This window comes from Balaenoptera physalus (assembly GCF_965194825.1).
Source record: "Balaenoptera physalus genome assembly, chromosome: 5".
Lineage (NCBI taxonomy): Eukaryota > Metazoa > Chordata > Mammalia > Artiodactyla > Balaenopteridae > Balaenoptera > Balaenoptera physalus.
The window spans coordinates 107,342,629-107,365,273 of record NC_138884.1 but is presented as its reverse complement, the minus strand read 5'-3'; the positions used below and the strand labels follow the sequence as shown (position 1 = coordinate 107,365,273).

The 22,645-nt window shown below is 42.4% G+C and overlaps 1 protein-coding gene and 1 long non-coding RNA gene across 2 annotated transcripts in view; one reads left to right on the top strand and one right to left on the bottom strand.

Annotated features, from left to right (window-relative positions):
* CD38 (CD38 molecule) overlaps window positions 1-12,533 on the top strand; it is a 58,615-nt gene extending 46,082 nt beyond the window's left edge. Inside the window, exons 5-9 of the mRNA XM_082464064.1 lie at window positions 2,560-2,645; window positions 5,572-5,645; window positions 7,859-7,951; window positions 8,305-8,391; window positions 11,699-12,533. Coding sequence (XP_082320190.1) covers window positions 2,560-2,645; window positions 5,572-5,645; window positions 7,859-7,951; window positions 8,305-8,391; window positions 11,699-11,753 — 395 coding nt within the window. The 3' untranslated portion in view covers window positions 11,754-12,533. The remainder of the gene's footprint in view (window positions 1-2,559; window positions 2,646-5,571; window positions 5,646-7,858; window positions 7,952-8,304; window positions 8,392-11,698) is intronic.
* LOC309661939 overlaps window positions 1-22,645 on the bottom strand; it is an 82,064-nt gene that overhangs the window by 36,806 nt on the left and 22,613 nt on the right. The window lies entirely within an intron of this gene.

Genomic DNA, 22,645 nt, shown 5'->3' with positions numbered 1-22,645 from the left:
AATGCACTTAATTATTATAAAAACTCCCAGGATTACTTCCTCATCCCCGGAAGTGTTTCTGATCTAGAACTTTCTTTCTGGTCATTGGCAGTCAAGCCCACGTCTGTGGTTATATTAGTTTCCTGCGGCTGCCGTAATGAAGTACCACATACTGGGTGGCATTAAAACAATAGAAATTTATTTTCTCACAGTTCTGGAGGCTAGAAGTCCTAGATCAAGGTGTTGGCTGGGCCGTGCTCTCTCTGAAGGCTCCAGGGGAGAGTCCTTTGCCTCTTCTAGCTTCTGGTGTTTGCTGGCAACCCTTGGTGTTCCTTGGTTCACGCCAATCCCTGCCTCCATCTTCACATGGCTGTCTTCTCCCTGTGCGTCTTCACAGAGCCTTCCCTTTGTGCTTGTCTATCCCTTTCTTATAAGGACAGCAGTCTTATTGGATTAGGACCCACCCACCCTAATGATCTCATTTTGACCTGATTACATCTGCAAACACCCTTTTCCAAAAAAAGAGATCACATTCCCAGGTACTGGGGGTTAGGACTTCAACATATCTTTTGGGGGTACACGATTCAACCTATAACAAAGTGGAAGTAGAAAGATGGGTATTTGTGCAGGGTCAGCTGTACACATACACGCAGAGGAAATAGGTGGCTCCCGCATGCCTGACTTCTGGGACACAAGAAGGGGTTCCAGGGCTTCTCACCACGCACTTCCCCTACCTGCTTGATGATGCAAAGTTGAGGGGAGACAATCCCAGACTCTGCCTTCATTCTCACTCCATCCTCCTCTGCCATATCCAATCTGTCACCAAACTAGTCATTTACCTAGCAGTTCATCCTTTCTCTCCTGTGCCTGTTACAACTGCCTGAATCCAGCTCACTAACGCCCCCTCCTTTCTTGCTGGACTGTTGTCAGATCCTAACTGCTCACCCCTGACCCCTTTAGGTCAGCCTCTGTCTGGCCACCACAATGGAATTGTTTCTGTCTCTTACTTAAAACCCAAATAGCTCTGTTTGCCTCTAAGATAACGTCGGAACTCCTTGGCCTGGCCTTTGTCTTTCATATGCCTCACCTTCCATCAATCCCCTCCTCATCCCTTCTATTCTGGCAGGTACAAATCTAAACCCGGTGCCTTTGCACATGCTCTCTCGGCATGGAGCCCCTTTCTCTAGCTCATCTGTCTGAAGACTTCTATTCATCCTTCAAAACCAAGTTCAACATCAACCTTCCCTCATGGTGCTGCACACCACCCCCAACCCAAGTTGCTCTTTCTCTGATTTATTTGATTAGAGTAGATTATGTGGCCTCTGAAGGCAGGGCCTTTATCTAATTCATCTCTCTATCTCCAGGACCTAACACTCAATAAATGTTTGTGTAGTCAAATGCAATGGATAAAGCAAATGTGATATATATATATATATATATATGTACATATATGTGTGTGTATATATATATGCATGTACATATATGTGTGTATATATATGTATGTACATATATGTGTATATATATGTATGTACATATATGTAAACACACAAACACACAACGGAATATTATTCAACCTTTAAAAAGAAGGAAATCCCATCATTTGTGACAACACTGTGAAACTGGAGGACATTATGCTAAGTGAAATAAATCAGACAGTAAAAGACAGATATTGCATGGTATCACTTATATGTGGAATCCGGAAAAAAAAAAGGTGGAACTCATAAAAACAGAGTAGATAAGTGGTTTCCAGAGGCTGGAAGGTGGAGGAAATAGGGAGAAGTTGGTAAAAGGGTACAAATTTTCATTTATAAGACAGATAAGCTCTGAGGATCTAAGGTGTAACATGGTGACTATAACTGTTAACTCTGTATTGTATAATTGAAATTTGCTAAGAGAGTAGAACTTCAAAGTTCTCGTCAAAAAAAAAAAAAAAGAATATGCGGTGATAGACATATTAATTAACTTGATGGAGAATCCTTTCACAATGTGTATGCATATCAAATCATTACACTGTACCATTTAAGTATCTTACAATTTTATTTGTCAATTATACCTCGATAAAAAAATAATAAAAATAAATGCTGGTGCGTTAAAGCAGATATCCTTGGAAGAAGTAGCACAGAAACTATGTGTTCATGCCTTATGTCTGTGGTTCCTCACTGACAGCTGAGCCTGTCTGGATGGGGTGAGTGTAGAAAGACTCTGAGGGCATCTGAGCCTAAGGGTGTGGAGACAGAAGGCGGTGGGGGAGGAAATTATCTCTAATTCTTCCTGGAAGCGGGAATAATACGGGGGGCTTGTATCTGTCAGATGAACTTTGCTGTAATTTCCCAGAATGTTGACTCAAAGCTGGTCACTGTGTTCCTGTCTGGGATTTGGAGGGTAAGGTAAGGACTTGGAAGGGATTCAGGGGGCACTTAGTTAAATTGGGTTGAGATGTGTCCATTCTCCATCCTCCATCTTGGCAGTGATGCCACTGGAAAGCAGCTCCACTGTGATCCAATAGCCCGCAAAGAACAGAGATCAATTATACCTTTTCTTTTCCACTTTAATTACTTTTCTGTAAACTATGTCTTTTAGAAATGAACTATCAATCTTGTCCACACTGGAAGAAAGACTGCAGCAACAACTTTGTTTCTGTATTCTGGGACTTGCTGTCCAAAAGGGTAAGTACCACAAGTGAAATTCTAGAATCTTGGAGACCAAAGAGCTTAAGAGGTCATCCAGTAAGTGGTTGGTTTTAACTCACTTTGGGTCACAGATCCTTTTAGAAACAGAAGTTTAGGATTCTTTCCTCAGAAAAATGGTCATAAGCACATGCCAGAATATTTTCATGTGTAATTTGTGGGCATTCATGGAAGGTCGCTGGGCTCTATTTGAAGACTTCTTGCTCTTACCCATTTCTTGGCTTTGGCTGCCTGGCATCTCTGGGTTTTTTAAATCCTCTGATCCAGGTATTGGCCAATCTTAGGTTCCTGAGACAGTCTTAATAATCTACATTTGCAGACCATTTACTGTGTGCCAGGCACAGCCCTCAGGTCTTTACATGGATTAAAATCTTTCGTCCTCACCGGAACCCTATGAAGTAGGCACCATGAATATCACATCCATTTTATAGGTGACAAAATGGAGGTGCAGGTAAATAAGCATTTTACTAAATGTACACAGTAAGTGGCAGATCTGGGTGTTTATCCAAATTGTCTGACTCCAGATCCAGAATCCAGGCTGGGAAATACCATCCTCCCCGCTATCTATTTCTGACCTCACTCTAAGCTGCCTTTGTGCATATTTATTTTTCTTGTAAGTTGCTTATTTGTAAGTGGACTAGGGCAAAAAAAGGGAAAGAAAGGAAGAAAGAAAAGAAATGAATGGAAAACACGGGAGAAAATGAAACTACACTACTTAGAATTCTCCAAAATTAAACTCAGACATCGGAGGAGCTGGGCAAAGTGAGAACTCACATATGTTAAGTGCATATTCATGACAAGTCCTGGGCCAGTTGTGTCACCTGTGTCATTTCGTTTAGTCATCACAACAGGTGGCACGAGAAGGTACAAATGTCCATGTTCCAGGTGAGGAAACTTAAGAGGTTAAGTGACTCATTCAAATGGGCTAGTGAGTAGCAGAGCTGAGAGCCTCACCTACCTTAAGGAGATTCAGGTAAACCCTGGTATGGTTTACCTGAATGCATTCCTTTAACAAATATTTGTAGAGTACCTACTATGTGCTGTGAAAATCAGAGGCACTGCAGAGTTTTTGGTTGTCGTTGTTTGTTTGCTTTTTCTGAGAATAGTTTCTATTTATGTTATCACTCTATGATCCGTTTGGTGGCAGTGCTGTTGCTGAAAACGTTGAAAGCCAAGTCACATTTTGTATGTGTCAAGCACCTACTTGTGTTCCTCACACTGTCCTTGGGGCCAGGAGTACAGGAAAATGAAGGAAGACGCTCTACCATTGTGAGCTCCCCTGGGACTGCACCTTTATCTTGGCCAAGTTCTCATAGATAGATGGATATAAATGGGCTTCTTTCATCCAACTTGATCTTTTCTTTTTCTGACACCAGAGGCAGTGCTGCTTGGTGGTTTGGATTCCCCCCTGCCCCCTCCACCCCCCACCCCCACCCCGTCTCATTTCCTTGCTTCCAAGTGACGTGACCTTGGGGCAAACTGACCCAAGATTTACTCTGCGGGGGCTGCTGAGACTTACATAGGGCAGGGTTAGTGCTTGACACCCATTCTGTTGGGTTAGCGCTTGTGATTGATAGTAATCGGGCCTCTGTCCTCTGCTCATCACCCCCAGGAGAAAGATAGACACTGCACAGGATTTTCACAATTCCCTTTCAAATCGTTCAGTAGTGTTTTATCTCCCGCGGAGTAAAGGCCAGATTCCTTGGCAAAGCATTCATGGCCCTCTGTGAACTAACTCACCTACCCAGCCTCAGCATCCACTGGAGTTTTCCCCCAAGGATCACTCTTCTCGCAAGCTCCTGGGCCTTTTGCTTTGCGTCTGCCTCACCCTCTACCAGGCAGAATCCGATTCATCCTTCAGGACTTGGCTTCTGTTGTCCTGGGTTCTTCCATACTCTCCATCGCAGAGTATTTGGACTTCTTGCCTCCTCTTTCCCTCCGTCCCTCTTCTCCGTCCGTGGACCTTCCCTGGGCGCCCGCTCTGTGCCGTGCCCTAGCTGCGAGCCTCCAGCGCTGCAGTGGGAGTGGGATAGCCAGGCTCATGGCTCTCACGGAACTCTCAGTCCCGGGGGCTGACCCCGCGTTAAGCTCAACCTCACAATGCGGTGTAGTTGTATAATGTGTGAAGGAGACCTGAGCTAGTCCCAGGGATCTGGATGGGCCTCCTGGAGGAAACGAGTGTATTGCTTAGTTTTGTTCACCTTGTTTTCCCCAGTGCCTAGGGAAGATTCCAGCGGAATAAAACCCCTTGCTCAAAAATATCCACTCATTCATTCCCCATTTCCCTTTATGCCTTTGCAGGCTTCAGTGTCGCCATCTCTCCACAGTTTCTTTTTTCTTGGCATTTTCTTTTTTCTTCCTTCATTTCTTTTACTCCTTAAGTGTCTACTCTGCTCCCACTAAATGACAAGTGCAGTGTCTGCAGTGCGTGGCCCCCAGAAAGTGCTCTTATCTTCCTCCTTCAGGGATTATGTTGCTCTTACTCATCTGGACTTCCACCTTTATTTTTTTTTTTGCTTTTTTGGCCGCACTGCGCGGCACGTAGGATCTTAATTCCCTGACCAGGGATCGAACCCACACCTGCTGCATTGGAAGCACTGAGTCTTAACCCCTGGACTGCCAGGGAGGTCCCTGGACTTCCACCTTCTGAACCACCAATTTAGCAGTGATGATGTTGAACTTCATTGTTCAGACACAGATTGGAGCAACTGCTTCCAGAACTCTCATGGGAAGCATAATCCCTCCAATGACTTGGGATGAAAATTACACAGCTCTGGCCTGACCAAGCTAGAGCCATACAGGCCGTTCCTCCTTCACCAGATGATGCTAAGAGCTGTTTGGGATGGAACTGCTGGGGCGTGGCACTTAAGTTTGCATGCTGAGGCATGGTGTTTTTGTTTTTAAGTTTGCAGCAAATGCCTGTGGTGTGGTCCAGGTGGTGCTCAATGGATCCATCAGTAACGCCTTTGATGGAAAGAGGTACTTATTTCTTTGCATCCTATTTGTAAGGGTTAGCACAGTCTCCTATTGGCTACTTCATCTTTAGAAGAATATGCTTTTCGTGTTGAAGGTCAGTCCTGAATCTGGGCTAAAAAAAGGTAAAATGTTTGTATTCTATGGAGAGCTTTGTCTTTCTAAGTCAACACTTTTGTCTGGTTTCTCCATTGTTTAAAATCCTCCAGAAGTCCTAATGGTCCTTGCACGTGTCCAGCTCCTCCTCTGGGCTTTACGACGCCTGCTATAATCTTCTCAGCTCTCTCTCCCATGACACTCCATCCTGCCCATTTTCCACCCTTGTTCACACTGCTCCCCCATATGACCTGGCCCTTACTTCCTTCTGACTGTCTAAAGTCTCACCATCCACAAAGATCTGCCTGACTCCTCTCTCCTCCCTGGACGGGGTGAATCCCAAGTCAGCAGTAAGTCTACTACTGGGAACAGCAGGAGCTCTGCTGGGCGTTTGACCTTCATTACCTCTTTGCAGACAGTGTCAACGGTTTATTGTAGTGGTTAAATGCGGGGACTCCAGAGGTCATGGCATCTTACCTATGTGACCTTAGCAGGGCCCCTGTAGTATGTATGTACCTGAGGAGGTGATGGTGATATGAAGATAAACTGGGATAATGTATGAAAAATGCTGAGCCCTGTGCCTGACAGAGAAAGTGCTGGATGGGTATCAGTTATTGTCCTCTCCCTTGTTTTTTATTTTTTATTAATTTTAAAAAATTACTTTATTTTTGGCTGCGTTGGGTCTTCGTTGCCGCGTGGGCTTTTTCTAGTTGCGGCAAGTGGGGGCTACTCTTCGTTGTGGTGCACAGGCTTCTCATTGCAGTGGCTTCTCTTGTTGCGGAGCATGGGCTCTAGGCACGCAGGCTTCAGTAGTTGTGGCACGCGGGCTCAGTAGCTGTGGCTCGTGGGCTCTAGAGCGCAGGCTCAGTAGTTGTGGCGCACGGGCTTAGTTGCTCCACGGCATGTGGGATCTTCCCGGACCAGGGCTCGAACATGTGTCCCCTGCATTGGCAGGCGGATTCTTAACAACTGTGCCACTAGGGAAATCCCATATTTTCAATTAATTTTTATTAGACTATAGTTGCTTTACAATGTTGTGTTAGTTTCTGCTGTACAGCAAAGTGAATCAGTTATACATATAAATATACCCCCTCTTTTTAAGATTTCCTTCCCATTTAGGTCACCACAGAGCACTGAGTAGAGTTCCCTGTGCTATACAGTAGGTTCTCATTAGTTATCTATTTTATACATAGTAGTGTATATATGTCAGTCCCAATCTCCCAGTTCGTCCCACCCCACCTTCCCCGCCTTGGTAACCATAAGTTTGTTCTCTACTTCTATGACTCTATTTCTGCTTTGCAAATAAGTTTATCTGTACCATTTTTCTAGATTCCACATCCACTCCTTTAACCACTGACTCTGGTCACACTCATGCCTTCCTTCTCTAACTCCCTTCTGTACTTACAGTTTTTACCACGTTGATTACCTTTCCAGTCTCTCTTCTTCAGTCTTTCCCTGGATAAGTCTGATTGAGAGGAGGGAGCATATATTAATGTGCCCCAGGCACTCCAGGTGCCCCAAATTACTTTTCCTTTTCTCCTCTTTTAATGTTTAATTCCACCCAGAAGCATTTGTCCTTCTGTCTTCTTCTGACCCCAACCTTGTAGGCTTTTGGGTACAAGTGTTAACATTCCAGAATTTTGTAATCTGATACTAGGGATCCAAGTACTTGTAACAGGAGTGGTAGAGACTAATGGGGAGAGTTTAAGGCTGGGGTTAGAGCAGGACATCGGGGTCTTTCAACGATGTGCTTCTCAAACTCAGAGAGTGAGTAGATCACCTGGAGATTGTTCAGCTACAGGTTCTGATTCAGCAGGTGGTGGTGGGCAGAGATTCTGCAGGTCTAATGAGCTCATTACATTGGTCTAAGGCCCACTCTTGGAATAGCAAGTACTTAAAGAATCAACATCAATGTACAGATTAAGAATCTTCTTTTGAGAATCTTACTCATTTAGGGTCACACTGAATAAGTAAAGATGCCTGATTCTAATGCAAATCATGGTTCATATCCAAAGGGTAAGTTCTAACCAATGGCACCCCACCTGCTGGCTTTTCACAGGGGCTGTGGATGCCTGAAAAATTTAGTCTGGGTTTAACAGTGTTCTTTGTCTCTTCCATCTTAGCACTTTTGGACGCGTGGAAGTCCATAACTTGAATCCAAAGAAGGTTCATACGCTACAGGCTTGGGTGATCCATGACCTTGGAAAATTTCCCAGGTATATGTTATTACCTTGTACCCATATATTCTCAGGGTTATTTCAGGAATCAGTCCATGAAAGAATCCACAGTCACAGGAATGCATTGAGAAAGGACTGGCTCAGGAAATGAATGGGGCCTTACTCTACATTTACCCCATTCCAACAGTCTCTTAATTTTATTTCCATGGTAGGTATCTACCTAGTTCACACCTTTGGCTCCCCTGCTGACCTGTGAGCTCTTAGAAGCTACCTCTGCTTCACCTCTTTACCCCAGGACCTTGACCAGGACCTGCTATCTGGAAGAAACCAAGAGACTCAGGAAGTGTTTGTGAGCTCTTGTTATTTTAACACTTTCTTCTTTTTTTTCCCAGTGACTCATGCTCGGGTTCCTCCATAAATGCTCTGAGTTTGATTATAAAGCAAAGGAATATCAAATTTACTTGCCAGGATAACTACAGGTAATTGATGTCTTCTTGAAGAAGAAATGGCTGTCTTGCCATCCACAGGCATCTTCCCTTGGGCCTTGATGGTGATCTAGGTGGTGACCTATGGTGAACTCTGCTCATCCCCCAGCTCAGCCCAGAAGGTGTTTCCAGCCAGTGGCCTTCTGCTGTCCACCTTCCCTCCTCTTCCTCTTCCTTCCACACCTGACTCAAGCAGTTATTTTCCTGTAAAGCTGACCCAGACTTTGAGGGCATCTTTCCTGGTTTCCCACATGAGAGGCCTGACCCAGAACTCCTAGCTTTCAGAGGAGTAGAAGCACATTTTGCCATATGCAAAGGATTTATAAAATCCTTGTGACTTGGCATAATTTTGCAGGTGAGGTTTCTTTAGTTGGGTCTCAGTGTGGATGCCTAACACTTGGTGAGTTGCCAAATGGCTGTTTACCAAGCTTTATCATTTTCTAATGAAAAAATGTAAAATCTTAAAAAAAATACTTACCAGTAATACATGTTTATTGGAGAAAAGTTTAAATTACAGATAGGTATATATTTTTAAAGTCACCTGCAACTCTGTTATCAAAACTGGGACCCCTCTCCGCTCACTATTTTTAAGAAGTTGTGGCCAATACTTAATAGAGACAGGGATCTTTGCTAAAAGCATCTTTGGAAATTTTCCCATATGTGATAGTTTGGAACAAGACAGATGCAGAGAGAAAACTTTTCTCAAAGAATGTAGAAGCTGAAATGCTAGGATACTTTTCCCATCACTTCCCTATCACCTCCCTTTCCCACCAACCATGTCAGAAAAACGGAAGGACAGATTCAAAGAACATTCACTGAGGCCTTTGTCTCTCAAATGACCTGAATTCCCCATCAGTCAGCTGGCTTCTCTCTGGAAACTGCCAGAAAATACCAGAAGCCTTCTACAGCAGTTAGATGGGAAAACAAACAGAACAAAGGAACAACTATAAAAGAAACATGGCAGACATCTGACCAGGTCAAGTTACTCAAAGATACTTTGCATTGAGAAAATGGAACGCTAAAACCTAGGACAAGATTGGGGAATGTAGATGAGTCATCCCCAACACTCTTTTATCTCTTTTCTTACATTAAGCATTCCCCATTTTTTAATGAATGGCCCAAACTGCAGGCTCTGGGTAAGCTCATTCATTCTCCACCTGGGAAGAATAATTAAGCATACCTTCCCACCTGGACTTGTATAGTGGCCCACCTAGGAAGAAGTGATTTGTAAGCCAGCACCTGTCACTCAGAGCACCAGCTCATGTGACCTTAAACTTGGGGATCATATTTGAAATCACTGTTGTTTTTCTCCAACCATGAGGTCATGATATACTCGGCTTGCCTCCTTGAATTACCAGGACCCCTTGTTGTGTCTAAGAGTTCTGTGGCTTTGCAAGCTGCTAGTCTCTAGGGGAGCCCAAAGTGAATGTAATGGATATAGATGTAGACTGTAGTTTAAATCACTCCATCCCAAACATGCTTTCCAATTTAGCCAAATTTGTCCCGCTGTTTCAGTGCGATTTTTTTAATAAGCAAACAGAATTGTAATTACATTTACATGGATTAGACCTTCTACTGATTCTATTACCTTTTAATAAATCCCACTACTCAGAGACAAACACGATTAACATATGGCTGTATATCCTTAAAGTCATGTTTTCCATACACACACTCAGTTTTATAAAATATACACAGATTTTCTTTTTTTTTTCTTTTTTCTTTTTAAAATTTTTGTCTGCATTGGGTCTTCGTTGCTGTGCACGGGCTCCCTCCTTGCGTGGGCTTCTCACTGCGGTGGCTTCTCTTGTTGCAGAGCACGGGCTCTAGACATGTGGGCTTCAGTAGTTGTGGTTCATGGGCTCTAGAGCGCAGGCTCAGCAGTTGTGGCACACGGGCTTAGTTGCTCTGTGGCATGTAGGATCTTCCTGGACCAGGAATCGAACCCGTGTCCCCTGCATTGGCGGGCAGATTCCCAACCATTGCACCACCAGGGATGTCCCCAGAATTTATTAAGATATGTTTTAACCAGTGGAGTTAAAAGACTACTTTTTGGATTACTTTAAAAATAACAAATAGTCAGAATGCTTTTTCTGGCTAGTGTGTCCTAGTGGCATATTAAAAAACCCTAAAGGTGCATTTCTCCTTTTATGTTATTTCAAGATACTCTGTCTCTATCCTCAATGTGTTACCCAACATATCACAAGTGTGTCCATTTTATTGGAACATTGGATGTGGATATTTATATATTATTGGAGAGAGATTATCTTAACAGCACAATTGCTGCTCCTTTACCAAAATTGAATTCCCAATAAATGAGAAACTAATTAAGAAATGTCTTCCTATTCTCTTCATTTACTGTAAAGCAAAGGTGGCTTCAAAAATCCTAAATAGTCCTCTAAAGATTCCTTCTCAGAAGCATTATTTCCTTAAGGAAGAAGCTACTTTTCCCTCCTAGAATATATTTATGTGGGGAATCTCAGATCACTGTATTGGTGAGGATGGCTTGACTCTCTACTTAGAGCCACTATACCCACCTGGTCATGACAGTTGGCTAGAAATGAGCCTGAGATGGCCTATCCTAGAAATCCAGGGGTACTGGTAGCTGCTTCTAAGGCTCTCGCTCTCTTTCTTGACTCACATTTAACAAAATCAGATTCAGCTGCAATTTAAGGAACCACTTACCCTGCTATCCACCCCTCTCCTCCATGTGCTAACCACTCCCATTGGACCCTGTTGCTTTGTTATTTGATTTTTATGAAAGTGAGAGTCATTCACCTGCTAATACTTATCTAGGATTCTTTCTGTGCCAAGGATTGTGGTCCTTTTGCTGATGGCCGCCAGCCATCTCCCAGAGAGTCTATGACCTCTTGCTGCCTGACGCTTAGACCCAACACTTCCTCAGGAAGTTTTTGAAGAGAAAGCAAATCCTCAACAGAAAATATGGAGGTCCCTCCTCTTAGGTTGCTGCTTCTGCTGCTTCCTGACTATCAGCTGACATTCATAGCGCGTATCTGTGACTTGTGTGAGCCAGACATTTTCATCTCCACATATTATCATCAAACATCAGTTATTTATTTCTATGGCTTTACAAGTGAAATGAAGCTAAATTGGGCTGTACTTTCAGTCATTCACTCTTGGACTTGACCTTTCTCCTTGTTGTCACTGCAAGAAAGAAACTTGCGTGGATGCTAAGTGGTCCATGCATAGTTTTGTTGTTAACAAAGGGGCTTCTTTCATTGGTGAGTTGACCATAGGTGTATTGTACTGCCTCTTGATCTCCTTTTTTCCTTTCTCGTCCTAGCTCTGTCAAGTTTCTTCAGTGTGTGAAAAAGCCTGAGGATTCATCTTGCAGATGAGCCAGTCTGCGTGGCTGAGGCCGTGCAGTGTACATCAACATGCACGACTCAGGAGACAACGTTGGTGGAAAGCTGAGGATGCTGGGGAATTCTCTGTCATAATATCGACACCGGAGATGGGAGCCTTTTCCTCTAAAGTCTTAAAATAACTTATGTTATTGGCATAGTTTTTATTTCGATCTCCTAATAGTCAAGAAAAATTAATTATTGTATAAAATTAGAGTGGAAATTTTATATTATTTCATTTTAATTTTCATATGATGCTTTATGTTATTAATATGTTGGTAACATCCTTTCCGTTGAAGAATGACCACTCCAAGCCTCTAATTGGCAGGTCAAGAAAAGTAAATGCCCAGACTTTTCAGAAAAGGTTACATTTCCAAATGAATGACCTTGTCTCAGGATATATTTTTGTACCCTTCCTACAGATAAACTATAAATGCCATGGTTATGGGTCATGTTGGGAAAAATATTCTGTAGGATATAAGCTACCCACGTGCTTGGTGCTTTACCTCTAATCCTTCCAGTAACCCTATGAGGTTGATAGTATTATCCCCCATTTGTCAAATGAGAAAAAGGAAGTTCAGAGAGTTTATATACTTTTCCCAAAATCATACATTTAGTTCAAGGTGGAGAATGAATTTGAACTCAGCTTTATTCAACTCCAAAATTCATGTGCTCTCTCTTTCTAGACTGATAAAACCAGACGGACAGCGCTTATGTTCTCTTCCAATAAATGCATGTTGGATTAAATTAAATACAATAGAATCTGAAATGTGATTTTCTGGATGGCTTCAAAACAGATACTTTTTTGTCCTCTTCCTCTTCCTTCTCCTCCTCATTCTCAGTGTCTTATTTATGTAGGGGGCAGTTAAAATATATATATTTGTTCTTGATGTGACAATTTATTTCTCACTTGAATTTTACTTGATTAGTCTTGCTTGGGGATTATCACTTTTACTACTCTTTCAAAGAACCAACATTTAACTTTGTTGATTTTCTCTTTCTACTTATTTGGGTTTTGCTTTTCTCTTTATTATTAGAGATATAGATATTCCTTCTAATCTCTTTGGGTTTCTTTATTCAGCTTCTTAAGATGGAAGTTTAGATCATTGATTTTTCAGTACATTTTCTTTTCTTATATGTGCATTTTAGCACTATAAATTTTTCTCTGAGTGCTGCTTTAGCTGCAGCTCTTAAAATTTTTGGATATGTCTCTTTTCATTATCATTTAGTTAAAAATATTTTCTGATTTAATTGTTATTTCAAAATGTGTTGCTTAATTTTTAAACATCTGGAGATTTTCTAGTTTTTTTGGTTAAAACATAGATGCATTGAGTGAAGAATTAATAAGCTAATTTGAGAATCCTTCAGGGAACCCACTAGGTTTGTTGAAAACAGCATAAATTTTGGAGTCAGACATTTCTGGGTTCATATTTTGGCATCATTCTGTGATCTAGAATGAAGTACCTAACCTATCTGAACTTCAGCTTCTTTGTCACTTAAATAAAGATTATAAACTTACCCTCATCAAAATGAGGTAAGAACCAAAAAAGATGACAAAAATTGACAGTCTAGCATAGTGTCTCATATGTAAGAAATCACTCAACCAAGGTTGGCTCCTTTCTGCCTGCCCCTGGCTGACAATCCTGTTTCCTTCAGCAGCCCTTACAGCTACAGCTTGTTCTCCACTTAGGCACATCCTTGTGGGATGTAGTCTTGGCTGGACATGAGAATGGATACTAGGGACCAGTTCTGATTAAGGTTCAGGCTTGCCTCCTGCCTACCTGTAGAATGTCTTCAGAAATAGCTCCCTGCTAATCCACTGGGTAAGCAGGCTGTTTTCTTCTCAAGACTCTGCCTTATTGTTGGGGTTGCTTGCTGAGCTCTGGATCCTTTAACGTACCTTCCTGTTCACCAGGGTACCCCATGAAGTGGCTCCCCGTGTTAGGAAAATTTTGTTCTTTATGTCCCCTTTCAAAGATGAAATGGATTTAGTAAAAATCAGTTTGTGAGAATCTCCCCCCAGGAAGACTCATTTAAGTGTTTAAGGTCAAAGCTAGTGAAGACCAAAGAGGAGGCTGGTCCCAAGGCTTCACACGATACTGCAGAGAGCCCTGAGGAGCCCTGAAGGTGGCTTGGGGCTGAGGTGCTATTTTCTTCTTGCAACACCTTTGTATCTTCATTACCATGATGTTTCATCCCTGCCTCCACTCTCTCCGTAGTTCCAATTTTGCACCTTTGCCGTTGACCATGCACCTCTAGCCCTAAGGACTTTCTGGCCTACATATCTAAATAGATCCTCCATATCCCTCTTCTTATAAGTGACATCTCTACTGAATTATTGATTGCTTATGAACCTCATATTTTACTCATAAACCTGCTATGCCCTGTCTCCCCACTTTATTCTTGTTTGCTCTAGGAAATCCTCTTACTATGCCAACTTGTACCCACCATCATACTCACTCAAAGGCTGAGTATGGGAATGACCCAGAACCTAATTTCCCTTTTCCAACTCCTAAAGGCTCTCTATTTGTCTTCTGTAATGGTTTATGACCTTATAATATTTGAGGCACACTTTCAAATACAGTTCTGATACTTGAAAGGATACACATACATACATATGTATGTATAAGTGTGTGTATGTGTACACACACTTTTGTGTTACAAAAAACAGTGTCTCTCAATCCACAGTGATGCCGCATTCAGTGGGTCTTTCTTTAGCCCCATGTCACTGATTATGTTGACCTGTTTCATGCCACATCTGGGTCTCTTATATACCTGGCATACAAAGCCAAGTATATATCAAATATTTTGGCAAAACACATTCTTTCTTTGGCTTGACAGCTTTCTGTGCATTTTAGCTCTTGTTGGAAACAAGCTCAACCCAGAAGTGCACACTCCCCGATGGAAGGGATGCAGCAGGAACCATGTTGACTTACTTCCCGGCATCCCATTCCTCCTGAGAACAACTCCTAAGACTGTGACTTGAGCATCTCAGGTAGAATCTGTACTGCACAGAATGACTCTGTTTTTGTGGATTTTTAAAGGGCAAGTACTTATGTATATAGATAAATGTTCTGTATGGCAAATTAAAATTGTATGAAGTAAAATGTTAAAGTAAACCTAGAGTATAACTTTAAGAGGCATTTTATAAATGCAATGTTAACCTAACGTTTTTCTCACAGTTTTTTAAAAATAATGAAGGAATTTATTTTCTACATGAGTCATCATTTTAATATGTGTTTTTTATCAATCCATCAGGGAGTCAGTTGCTACCCCAAGAGGCAGTGGTTGGCTGGCCCTCAGATCACACACACAAAGCACAGAAGGGTTGGAATTGGTCCCTGACAGCATTTATCCTTGAACTTGATTCACATGGGTTCACATTGCCTTTTTCATCCTTTAATCAAAGTGCAAACAGCACAAGGTAGTGGGATTAAGAGACAAGTGACCCAGTGAGCAAGTTCATTAACATCTGTGAATCTCCAGTTTGGAATATATTTATAACAGATATAAATGAGTTATACTGTAAAAATAATAAATGAGTAATAAAGGACTTTGTGGAATCATTCTTTTAACAACAATTGTGTCTGCAAATACTGCTTGACCTCACTTATATGTGGAATCTAAGAAAGTCAAATTTATATCAATAGTAACAGCAAGTAGAATGGTGGTTACCAGGGCCCAGCGGGTGGGGGAAACTGGGAGATGCTGGTCAAAGGGTGTTGTGAAGTTTTGGTTATAAGATGAATAAGTTCTGGAGACCTAGTGTACAACATGGTGACTATGGTTAACAATACTGTGTTGTGTATTTGTAATTTTCTAAGAGAGGAGATCTCAAGTTTTTTCACCACACACACACACACACACATACATATAACTATGTGAGATGATGAATATGTTAATTAGCTTAATTGTGATAATCATTTCATAATGTATACATATACCAAAACATCACATTGTATGCCTCAAATATATATTTATTTGTCAATCATAACTCAGTGAAGCTGGGAAAAAACCTGCAACAATTATCTATGGGTTTGGAGGAAGAATTAAACAAGCTGGAGATGGACTTCCAAAGGCAACACATCCTGTCACCTACCCCACCCCAAGGTCAAGTGAGCTGGGCAACTGGAAGAGAGGATGGATCGTCATTCTGGGTATGTCTCGTGAGTGGGGGAGGCGGGAATAGATGCCCAGAGGAGTCCAAACTCACAGTCTGTTGAAGACCTGAAAACCCTCACCCATTCCTCTTTGTCCTCGGAGACATCAAAGAAGGAATAGTGCTGTTTGCTTTCCAGCAAGAATCTCAGCTTGGAGAATCACATGATGACACACCTTTTTTCCGTTAAGAAAACTCACTTGAGACTTTCCAAGAGTCTATGTGATGACATAGTGAAATTTGTGATTCTTAATAAGGGATGTAAGTGTGAAACAACATTTAAAATGTTGATACACCATGCAGACTTGCAGAGAAGAGAAAACTAACACTTGTTGTACACATGTATCGACCAGTGACTTCAGCTGCAACAGCTGAACACAACTCTGGCTGGAAATACATTTTCTAGGGGATCTCAGAGGCTGACAGGTTCTCTGGGAGGGCAGGAGAGCAACTTGGAAGCCACTTAGTCAAGAGCAGCACTCCAGGTGACTCCACAGACCCGGCAGGTAGAGGAGTCGTTCTTGCCCTAAGGGCACTCAGCTGTCGCTTTGTCACTGTCAGACGTGGCCATTGTTGTTTCTGGGAGTAGAAATAACTGAAGTGAATGGCGCATGGTGGAAGCACACGGAGCACGGCGCCTGCCTCCCAGGTCTGCTAGCCTCACGTTGACGGTCATACAGATCCGTCTGATCTCGAGGGCCTGACACATGTAAAATGCTTAGAACAGAGCTCAGTTTCTCTACCTGTAAAATGGGGGTGATAATTGTGCCCATCTCTTTGGGTTGTTTAAGCTTTTAGTGAGATAATAGATGTACAGTTCTCAGAATAGTGCATAACACGTAGAGCACCATCAAGGTTAGTTTTCTAAATTCAAAAACATGTTAGAACCTGTTTTTATTCTGGAGGAAATTGCTTGACGAGCCTACTTGGTTTGGAAGCTGAGACCCCGTGACCCTGTGGGCAATGGAGAAGAGGGTAGGGAATGGCCCTCTTGCCAATCAGCAGGGTCAGCCACACTCTCTCTCATCCTAGGTGAGTTCTGAATCATCCTAGATGGTTAATACTTGCCCACTTGAGAGGACTGGGCCAGGGATCCTCCTAAGACCTTTCCCTAAGAGCTGGCTCCCATCGCAAGCTGGATATTGACAAAAGGCATCAACATGACCACCGCCCCCGAAACATCAATCTAAGAACTATAATTTTCATTCTTCAAGCCCACCCAGAGTTCAACAACCCCTGCTGTCATTGCAAATCCAAGCCCCTGCTATCCAGACCACCCACTACTCTGGTGGCTGTAAAGGTGGGCAGCTCTCCTTGCTAGAATAAAATCAGAAGACAAAAGTGCTGGAAGAAAAAAAAATGTGCCGGAAGGACAACCTCCCTCCCAGTGAATATTGTACTGAAAGGGCATTGGAAAAGGGTAAGACTGGGAAGAAATAAGGTAGCTAACTGGAGCCTTTGGTGCAAGAACAAATCTCCCTTTGTGAAATCTCCTGGTTCAGTTCCACAGAGCTGCCTTCCAGGGAATTTCCTGGAATGGGTAGAATAATCAGATCCAAGTTGACTGCTGGAGGGAGAAAAGCCCCTTGGGAACCACTAGGTCTCAGGTCACCCTTAGCTGCTGGGAGTCTTTGACTTTGGCCCCGGGCCACAGAAGTCACGAGCTTCTGCACGCATAGCTTGGCTCTTGTTGCGGAGCACGGGCTCTAGGTGCGCAGGCTACAGTAGTTGCAGCACGTGGGCTCAGTATATGTGGCTCACGGGCTTTAGAGCGCTGGCTCAGTAGTTGTGGTGCACGGGCTTAGCTGCTCCGTGGCATGTGGGATCTTCCCGGCCCAGGGATCGAACCTTGGTCACCTGCATTGTCAGGTGGATTCTTAACCACTGAGCCGCCAGGGAAGTCCCTCCATTATTTTCTTCTTTTTCTTTTTCAATAAATAGTATTCCCTAACCCCACCCCACCCCCATTTTAAAACAGAAACATGGTTTTCCAGTCACAGAATGAAGACAAGTGAAGAAAGTGATGAGTTTGACTGAAATCAGCTCAGTGCTTTGTGACCACCTAGAGGGGTGGGATAGGGAGTGTGGGAGGGAGATGCAAGAGGGAGGGGATATGGGGATATATGTATATGTATAGCTGATTCCCTTTGTTATACAGCAGAAACTAACACAGCATTGTAAAGCAATTATACTCTAATAAAGATGTTAAAAAATAATAATAACATTTAATATATATTAAAATGTAATAACCATAAAAAAAAGAAAAGAGCGGGAAAGTGCTGGGACAGCACGGGAGGAACTGGGATAGCTACTCCGACAAGTGAAATATATGGCATTCATGGAATTAATTTAGTCCTAGTGCTGAAGGCAGGGCCCTAGAATGGTTGCTTTTTATTCTAAAGGCATAGATTGGGACCAATTCTGGCCCTCCCTGGGATACAGAGGTCAATTAGGTTGAGTCCTCATCTTGAAGAACTCATAGTCTAGAGGGGACAAATAAAAGGAAAAATTGGTTCATTGATTCAATCATTCATTGATTCGTTCAGCAAGCTTTATTAAGCCCCCATTATCTACCAGTCAAACCACTATGACCCCTCAGCTCTCCATCCTACCTCCAAGACACGGTTTATAGTAATGGTCTGTTTGCATATGTGTTTCCCCTACCACCTCTAAGCTTTTAGAAGACAGACACTCTGCCTTTTTCATTACTTTAATCCCAGTAACATAGTACTTATTGGTTGAAACAAGTATAACATATTAAAAACCAAAATTAAATCATAAAAGATGAAATAAAACAGATTCTAAAATCAATACAAACAGCAGCAAATTGACCCAACTGTACATCTTATTGATAACTCAACCACCCAAGCATAAGGGATTAATTGAAGTTTTGTTTGAACATAACATCCTGACTTTGCACTATTATTGGGGTATATTCTAAGGATGTAAATAACCACAAATAAATCTTGAACTTAAAAACAAATATTTTAAAATATTGATTAATTTTTTGGCCATGCAGTGCAGCAAGTGGGATCTTAGTTCCCTGACCAGGGATGGAACTCACGCTCCCTGCATTGGAAGCAGGGAGTCTTAACCACTGGACCACCAGGGAAGTCCCTAAATCGTGAACTTTAATCAATAAGTTTGTATTGACATATATCATGTTTTGTAGGTAGACGGAATATCACAAAGAATGAATATATAAAGTGGTAAAGATAAAGAAAAAGATAAAGAAAACACTCTGGTGTTGGATTTGAATTGATGGGATCACTGTGAACTCATACATATTTGCAGATGCAAAATTGTTTAGCTACTTTGCTCTTTTGCCATATTTATTTTAATTTCTCTGAGGTCCTAATTCAACAACATATGTTGAATGCTTACTATATTCCAGACCCTATACTGAGCAGTTTACATGAAATATTTCATTTAATTTTCACCACTGCACTTTGTGATTTGTACAACTATTATTAAAAAGGTGAGAGGGCTTCCCTGGTGGTGCAGTGGTTGAGAATCTGCCTGCCAATGCAGGGGACACGGGTTTGAGCCCTGGTCTGGGAAGATCCCACATGCCGTGGAGCAACTAGGCCCGTGAGCCACAACTACTGAACCTGCGCGTCTGGAGCCTGTGCTCCGCAACAAGAGAGGCCGCGATAGTGAGAGACCCGCGCACCGCGATGCAAGAGTGGCCCCCGCTCGCCGCAACTAGAGAAAGCCCTTGCACAGAAACGAAAACCCAACACAGCCAAAAATAAATATAAAAAAATTAATTAATTAATTAATTGAAAAAAAAAAGGTGAGAAATTTACCCATGATAATGGCAGGTTAGGTGTGGTCTGACCCCAAATTGTTCTTATAATCACAGAGATGAGTAAGACAGGTCCTAATTTAGCTCTGTCTTAAAGCACTGCATTCATTTGTAACAATAAACTTGATCTGACTACTGAAATAAATAAGTTTCACAGGGGAACGCCTTTGGAATCACCTAATTCATCAACAAAAGTATTTGTGCTCATTTGGCATAGAGCATACTCTAAGGGGCCCGGGAAGAAAAACCCGGGGTTTTAGACCCAGCTCTGCCAAACCCAGCTCCATGACCCTGTGCAAGTACACCACACCTCTCTGGGTCACTCTTTCCTCTTTTCTGTATTAAAGGAGCTGGAGGACGCAAGGAGTCACAGACTCAAATGTCTGCAGGGTCAACAGGTAACACAAATGAGTGAAATGCCCCCATGACTTGTGGTGACCTCTGTGGTGGTGGTGGTGACCTCTCACCTCCAGCCCAATGTTGCCGGGCAGGAGTTCAGACCTGAGGTCACGTGATCTTCCAATTCCTCAAGAGAAGCCAGGAATCCAGACTCATGTGACATTTTCCAAATCTTAAATTAATAATTAAAAAAAAACTTGTATCAGAAAAACAAACCAACCAAGCAACCCGTATGTGGCCCTCAGGCCAACACCTTAGAAATTTTTGGATCAGATAAACTCTGAAGTCCCTTCAAGGGTATTCTTTGTAGAAAACGAAATGGTCCCTTCAGGCACGGAGCAGATGTTCCATGCTTTAAGTTGTGACGCTCAAAGCTGATTGATTGCCTGGTTGATCTCAGAACTTTTCAAGGTTACATTGGGATAGTGGACAAGTCCTGGTACCTTTTTGGGCCGCCACCTTCTTTCCGTAGAATGAAGAGGCTGAAAGTCTCTAGGGAAGGGGGAATAAAACTAATATCCACTGAGCACCTGCTCTATGTCAGGGATGTCCAAGAATCATACCATTTGTATTAGTTGGGATTCTCCAGAGAAAGAGACTATCAAAATATACATGGAGCGAGAGAGAGAGATTGAGATTTATTTTAAGGAATTGGCTTATGTAATTGTGAAGGCTAGCAAGTCCAAAATCTGCAGGGTGAGCCAGCAGACTGGAGACCCAGGAGAGCTAATGGTACAGTTCAAGTTTGAAGGTCACCTGCTGGCATAATTCCCTCTTGTTCAGGGAAGGTCAGGCTTTATTCTACTCAGGCCTTCAGCTTCTTGGATGAGGCTCACCCACATTATAAAGGGTAATCTGCTTTAGTTAAACTCCACTGATTTAAATGTTAATCTCATTTTTAAAAAAACAGCCTCTCAGAAACATCAAGAATAATATTTGACCAAATATCTGGATAAGGTGACCCAGCTAGGTTGACACATAAAGTTAGCTATCATACCATTTAGTTTTCACCATGATCCAATGAAGTCAATTACTAACTCCTTATAGATGAGGAGGCTCTGAGAAGTTAAATGACTTATACAAAAACAATTAGGGGCAGAGCTGGCATTCAAACCTGTCTGTCTGACTTCAAAATTCATCTCTTCACACAGTTCTATCATGATTCTAGATATTAATGCTACTATTTGATAAAGGTAAGATCCAAGGTTGATAGATTTCAGGATCAAGGGAGCTGACTATGGAACCCAGGGCTCCCATTTGGACACCCAGGGAGCATTCCACAAGGGAATATTATCATTCAAGTTACCTTTACATGGACTACATCATCAATCCTCCTTCCTTGGGTCAGGCAAGTCAGGGCCTAATGAACCAGGGAATCATTTTTGTGACTTGGGTCTTTTTCAGGTTTTTCCTACATTCTATCCTACAAATATTTCCTGGGCATTTTCTGCATACCAGGCATAATTCTTGGGGCCTGTGAATACAGAGATGTGTGAGACATATCTTTGGCATCAAGCTGCTGTGGGTGTGTTAGGGAATAAAGCAAATGCAGTGTTGTGAATGGAGCACGGTGGGGAGCCAGAGAAGAGGGACCTGTTTGTCAGTCCCTCCAACTCTGGGGTCCTGACCTTTCCCTGGATTTCATATCCTTGGAGCCTAGCATACTGCCTGCGTGTAGTAGGGGTTCAATAAATGTCTACTGAATGTCTGCATGGATGAAGGAGTAAGCAGAAATGATATATTTACATGTCTGTACCTCTACTACACAGTTATCTCCTGAAGGACAGGAGCAGTAGCTAAAAATGTGGGCTCACAACTTAGACCATCTGACTTTAAAGTCCAGCCACCCCTCTTACTGACCCAGGCTCAGTGTCTTTGACTGTGAAATAGTGCTAAAAATGGCACTTACCATGGTGTCCCTCTGAGGATTAAAGGAAGTAATGAAATGACAGTGCTCAGTGGAACCCCCAGCACAGAGTAAACGATTTGTAAACAGTGACTATTTCATTGTCATAGTCAGTATTAATTTCTGGCTTCCTGGCACACAGCAGGACTCAGTAAGTAATTGTTGGTGATAAATGTGTGAATGAATTATCTTATCTTGGACCATTGGGAGCAGGGAGGCAGGCAGATCCTCCCTTTCTTCTCCTCTCTGGGTTGTTTCATCTCAGCTCACAGTTATGTCCCTTTTAAGTGCCTTGCCAGTCCTTGAAGCTTTGGAGACCAGGGCAGTAGAACATGGTGGTTTGTGAGGATGCGGGCCCAGTAAACTTTCAGTGATCTTTTTCCTCATTACTTTTCACCTAATCCCTAAATTATTGGCATCTCCAATGAGTTGAGAGTGGATGAGGAATTAGCATTCTTCAAAGCTATGATTCTCACCCTCCCTAGTAATGGCAGCCTAGCTTAAGCAATTCTCTGATGAACACTCTATGACTTCCTTGAAATCCATGAATATCACTAATTCCCCAAAGTCCTTGCTATACTCTCGTTGTTCCAAGACCAGAGAAAATCGGAAAC